The sequence below is a fragment of the Salvia miltiorrhiza genome, chromosome 2 (genome assembly GCF_028751815.1).
Source record: "Salvia miltiorrhiza cultivar Shanhuang (shh) chromosome 2, IMPLAD_Smil_shh, whole genome shotgun sequence".
Taxonomy (NCBI): domain Eukaryota; kingdom Viridiplantae; phylum Streptophyta; class Magnoliopsida; order Lamiales; family Lamiaceae; genus Salvia; species Salvia miltiorrhiza.
The window spans coordinates 40,417,063-40,423,061 of record NC_080388.1 but is presented as its reverse complement, the minus strand read 5'-3'; the positions used below and the strand labels follow the sequence as shown (position 1 = coordinate 40,423,061).

Below are 5,999 nucleotides of genomic sequence, written 5' to 3'. Positions count from 1 at the left end.
TGCACTTAACACTCACTTATGCTTAAGTTTAATAAATTAAAAAATATCTTTCTGGATATAGAAAACGCATTAGAAAAAACTAGCAAGCTAAGAAACACTTTTTAAATGAATAAGTTAGTTTTTTGTAAGTTATTATGTAATTTGATAAAAAGATGTGTTATCTAGTCAAATATTTTTGATTTTATAAATTTTATCTCAACTATGAATAAAGGACTACAAATTGAAGAATTCTCAAAGGTCTACGTTCTCTTAACCTCATCTCTGCAAATTTGAACAATTAGTGTCGGGTTCATGTTGAAGTCAAACCCTATGCTACTTAACCCAACCCAAAAAGAAAAGCTAAAAATATTACTTCCTCAGTTCCTCAAAAATTTCCAAGGGGAATGACAGAGTTTAATAAAAATTGATAAAAAAGTTATTTGATAATGAGGTCATGCACAAAAATAGTGTTTAAGGGATTGTAATTGTAAAATTGATGATGGAGTCATACAAAAATAAAAAATAAGGAGATCGTGATAAACCTTTTGAGGAATGAGGGAGTATCTTTCACGGCCATACATGAATCCCATTTCAAAATTTTGCTTTATATTTTTATATCTTCCCGAAACTTTGAGCCAAGATCCAAAAACTTTTAGCACATTACTCCACATTGATAAGGAAAATAGTGTTATAAGATATATACAACAAAATTAGAGCATGTATGATTAACAGTTGAAGATGGTACCCTAATATATCAAAGTCCTAGGCTATGGCCAATAATAGAAACCAAAAGCAGGCTACCGGACTGGGGCAGAGCGACGCTGTCTTCTCTGATCTCGAGCTTGAGCCTGCTGAAAGGAAAGAGGAGGCCGCCTATTGTGTGCCTACACATTCGTAACTTAGATAATAAAAAAAATAATACCCTTCATACTCAATTAGTGTCAATCAAATATATCATCCAAAAAGGCTCCCGGAGGAAGTTCCGTTTCTTGTCCCAGTCGAGTTTTACAGAAATCGGAAGAAGACATAACTAATCCCGAGCAAGGAATATGAGACAAAACTTCAGGAACAGACACGAATAGGTTTAGGAATGATACTTGCAGGTTTCCACAAATTAGTAGGTCTGAAGGTGCATTTAGCTTCTATACGATTTATGTCTAGGCAATAGATCAGAATGCACAAGGTGATTATTTCTGAACTTCTCACACAGACTAGGTAATGATTCTAGCCCGGTCACAATCAATTATACTATCATGTGCCTTGTAGAAAGAAGGAGATACATACCCCGATTTCTGTCACAAAACGGCAGGAAGAGCATTCAACTGCTGGTGCTCCATGTGGATACATAAGCAACACTGCACAACCTCCACACTTTACTTGGCCGACTTCATGAGCTGCACAAGCGCTCGGAAGACATAGTTAGAAAATCAAAACCACCAAGAACAAATTTCAACATTTAACACAGCACAGGTCATCCTTTTCAGTCTGACTTGTGGAATGCGAATATTAAACAAGTTACTTAGACATGCCAAATCTTTGGCTGGAAGTGATGTCTTTTGCAAAAGGTGAATGTTACCTTCTAGGACAAAATTGACTTCCTGGCATCCTGGGCATCTAATCCACTTTGCTCCTTGCGGATACAGACATAGTTTTCGGCAAGTACCACAAACTAGCTGAGCTTTTTCCGCTTCAGTACAGCAATTCCAGTGTAAATACTAGTATCAAAAGTTGAAAACTGAGCAGAAAATTTTATGTACACTCTTTGATAAACATGCTGATGTCAGAGCTAATCTATATCTCATTCTCTCTCTCTCCCACACACACAATAAAATGGCCACTGTAAAATTTTGACCATCATGATACCAAATACCCTCAGTTCTTATCAAGTCTACTGAATCCGCCTTGCTTCTTGCTTCATACATCTATCAAGATTCTAAGTATTAAATCTGTTTCAATTGTTTGAACAGATGACTTAGCTTGCAACTTAAGCTTATATTTATTTGGTAAAACTTGAGTTCAATAAAAGTTAACATTGAGCCGGAGTATGTGGAAACTGACAGGAAGGAAACTAAGCTTCCAAGTTTCTTAAAAGAAAATGTTCACTAAATGTGAAAGTTTTAGACGCAGACACATTTTTCCTCAAAGATATGAAGAGTTCACCAGAACTAGCAGTCACTAACATAACAAAGGAACTACAATTATTGCATATCCGGAAAAGGAAAATGAATAATACACACTCACCAGAAGATGATGATTTAGGCGCAGGCATCAATGGGCGTGGATTTGACTGAAGCTGCTGAAGAGGAGATGACTGAAGCTGCTGACGAGGAGATGTAGGCTGGTGCACAGATGTAGGTCTCTTCTCCTCATTCTTTTTTTCTTCTTCTTTGTTTCCTGTATCTAAATAGTAGCAAGGACAAAATCTGTTAAAGCTAATCAACTAAAAAATCTTCATTTAGCATAACTCCACAATACTTTCAATGAAGCATAAATAATTTCAATTTATAACAGTGCATCATAAAATTGTTCATGCTTTGCCATAGGAACCAGTACATTTTGTATCAATGCAGAGAGCAGAACTTGAAATGAAGACACCATAACAGAAGGCTTGAATGTCTGAACCATTATTATATAAATAGTAGTTGTCAAAGAAGAATGAATCCTATGGAAGTAGTAAACTATCATGCAGAGAAAATAAAGTCATAAGGACAGGCAAGTGGTACAGACAGCTTGAAGAGATCTACTGAACACAGAGGATACGGGATAGCAATAATATCATACTTTGAACATGAAAATTAATATTTATCACACGGCAAGGTGTCCAACAAACATACCAGAAGGCTGTTCTGATGATGGTAGCTGCTGTGGTGGAGGTGTAGCTGGCGACGACCACCCTGGTGTGGGCGTCTGTTCTGACTCTGATTGAGGCACTTCATTGTCCATTTCTACAGTTTTTTGTTTGCTTCCCATCTCACTATCTAGAATATCCCAAGTTAGCTGTCTCTGATACTACTCAGCAAGTAAACACATATGCAGCTGTTACACATTGTGAGGCACCTCCTACTAAAACTGACCAAATATTTACATGATTTCCCCAGCTTCTATCACTGGAGGTTAAATATCTATAGACACATTGATGTAAATTATTTCAGAATTTCTTTTATGTAATGCTATCTTCATGTTGACAGGGTTTCAAATGATTGTCTGAAAGCAAGGAGTCCCGATGGCTGCTCTAGATTACTTAACAGTTGTCTAGGAAAGAAAAGTCAAAACTAGTGCTGATGAATAATGTTTGATTAGAAAAGGAACTTGAAACTAGTATAACTAAGTAGCAGCATCAGCTCTGTAGTCAGTAAAGTGAGAAGATTTGAGGATTCTCAACTGATCTCAGGGGTGTTTCAGTTATCACATTCCCCAATTGTTCAGCATTACTAATATTATGTGTCCTATTTATTATTATCTTAGTTGGCATCGCTCATCTAACATGAGAATCTGTCAAGGATAAGGACGAAGGATCCAGTGGACTCAAAAGAACCATTCTTCTGACTGAAGGCAAACGCACAACACAATGTTATATGTTGTTATAATTTTCATGGATTGAATATGTACAATACACATATAATGCATTTCATATGGACATTATAACCTCTTGAAAAGAATGCATCACCAATAAGTTAATGTGCCACTCAAAATAGAAAAAATAAATAAATAAAAATCAAAGGCATAATAACTCACTGGAAGAAACTGTTGATGGCGGCTGCAGGGGTGGTGTTTGTGGTTGTGGCATCTGACACGGCAGCACTGACTCCCACCCAGGTGGTGGGCCTTCATCTAATTCTTCGTTGCTCTCCTCCTTTATATCTGAGATGTCCAGGGTAAGACATGTAAACTCATAAAGAACTTTAGTGGCCCACTGGTTCACAAAGTACAAAAAATACATGAAATAATATAACCAAAAACGAGTCAGGTTTGTGCTTAAAGAAGAGGTCACAATCAAAACAATCCCACGTGCAATTCTCATTTTCATAATCTATAAATTTAATTCTTAAATAATTAACCATTAATCATTATTCATATGAAACCCAGCATCTGATCTAATTACTTAAGAGTGCTAAGTTGAATTATTAAACATATATATATGGTCTGATACTTAAATAATAACTCTGGCTGAAGATTGATACCAAGATGATTCACAAGCCAAAAGCATTAAATAGCAAATAAAAAATTGCAACCTGTTGGGCTCAATGTTGTTCATGCTTTGCCATAGGAACCAGTACATTTTGAATCAATGCAGAGAGCAGAACTTGAAATGAAGACACCCATAACAGAAGGCCTGAATGGCTGAACCATTATTCTATAAATAGTAGTTGTCAAAGAAGAATGAATCCTATGGAAGTAGTAAACTATCATGCAGAGGAAATAAAGTCATAAGGACAGGCAAGCGGTACAGACAGCTTGAAGAGATCTACTGAACACAGAGGATACAGGATTAGCAATAATATCATACTTTGAACATAAAAATTAATATTTATCACACGGCAAGGTGTCCAACAAACATACCAGAAGGCTGTTCTGATGATGGTAGCTGCTGTGGTGGAGGTGTAGCTGGCGACGACAGCCCTGATGTTGTGTTTGGCAATGCATTTACAATTTTACCAAACTCCCATCCAGGTGGTGGCCCATCATCATCATCATCATCGTCGTCCATGTCATCTTTTTTGCTGCTTTCCATATCTGATGATGTAAACAATTAAATCTTCCTAACAAGCTATTTCAGCTGGGCAAAGAACACTAACATGAAATAGTCACAAATGAAGAGAATTCGCTAATGTAGCTAAAAGAAGTTCAAAGGGACATACAGAAAATGGTTTTATATTTAGACAGCGGAAGCAAGAGTCCATTTATGACTTGAACTAGCTGATAAGCATGATGTATTACATGACATGCAACATAAAAAGATAACTACTGGAGAATTTTGATAACTAGTTGACTATTGACACCTACTATGCTGGATTACCGAATTTTTAATAACAATAACTAAAAGAACTAGTGATCAGATTCTTTCTTCCCCTTCCCTTGGTTGATAAAGTGCCAGGCATCCATTGATTAATAATTATAAGTTTAGAACTACTTAGGAGCATCAACAACTGGTGTCCCTCAGTTCTTTCTTGTTCAACCTCCTACTGCAAGACAGAAAGCATCATTGCATCGAGAACATTATCTATTTTGCAAGCTCAATAAGATTATCGCTGAATGCAACATGTCAATCTAATGCAATGTCCATAACAATGAAACATGGAATGTAGCAATCCTTAACTAAAAGAACTGAAACTTTCCTCGACCAATTCGGTTGTGTTGGCCAATCAATTCCAAAAAAATTTAGAACTTGTATGATTGTTCACACTAATCGACTAAAATCAAGTTGTAAATCTTAAAAGCAGAAGACTAGCCCAGGAAATCCCAAAACACGGCCAACAAGGATAGGATCATGAAAAAGAGTTGTTTAAACAGAAGACAACACAACCTTGGACTTTAATCAGCAAAGGAAAAGCCAAGTTGTTTTCATAAGCGATGTAAAAGTAGTCGAGTAACTTGAAACTCAAATACGACAATGTTAACAAGTACATTCTCCCATAAATTTGTAAATTCTGTTGTTATTTGAGGTCTAACCAGAAGACGGAAGCAATGGAAGGGGTTTGGGGGCGACGAAGTCGAATCCAGGCGGTGGGCCATCCTCTTCTTCGTCGTCGTTCTCTGGCGGCGGTGGCTGTAGAGTTAGGATGCACTGAAATCCAGGCGGTGGCCCGTCATCGTCGTCGTCGTCTTCTTCTGCGGCATTAACAGCTGCTGCTACTATTTCCTCCTCTTCTTCAACCATCTCTCTGCTGATAAGAGTTTTCTTAGGTTGGGTTTTTATGTAACGCCGAAGTAAATATTCACAAATAAACCTATTAATTAATTAAATTCAGGTTTGATTTGTTTTAAGTCCCGCAAACGATGGGACTATAGAATAGATTACC

General features: G+C 36.9%; 1 protein-coding gene across 1 annotated transcript; it reads right to left on the bottom strand.

The window, feature by feature from the left end:
• Positions 1-629: 629 nt before the first annotated feature.
• Positions 630-5,999, bottom strand: LOC131013403 (uncharacterized). Its single transcript, XM_057941478.1, has 8 exons — positions 5,650-5,999; positions 4,540-4,713; positions 3,715-3,840; positions 2,814-2,957; positions 2,221-2,379; positions 1,556-1,666; positions 1,264-1,373; positions 630-863 (listed from the first exon to the last, which is right to left on the bottom strand). The coding sequence occupies exons 1-8, from the start codon at positions 5,855-5,857 to the stop codon at positions 777-779; spliced, it is 1,119 nt and encodes a 372-aa protein (XP_057797461.1). The 5' UTR covers positions 5,858-5,999; the 3' UTR covers positions 630-776.

What these genes read in the sequence shown, in the direction of transcription:
- LOC131013403 (XM_057941478.1), bottom strand. Translation starts at nt 5,857, where the DNA reads ATGGTTGAAGAAGAGGAGGAAATAGTAGCAGCAGCTGTTAATGCCGCA. An exon ending in GCCATCAACAGTTTCTTCCA is followed by an intron (nt 2,958 to 3,714) that starts GTGAGTTATTAT and finishes GGGATATTCTAG; the next exon opens with ATAGTGAGATGGGAAGCAAA. An exon ending in ATCATCAGAACAGCCTTCTG is followed by an intron (nt 2,380 to 2,813) that starts GTATGTTTGTTG and finishes GCTACTATTTAG; the next exon opens with ATACAGGAAACAAAGAAGAA.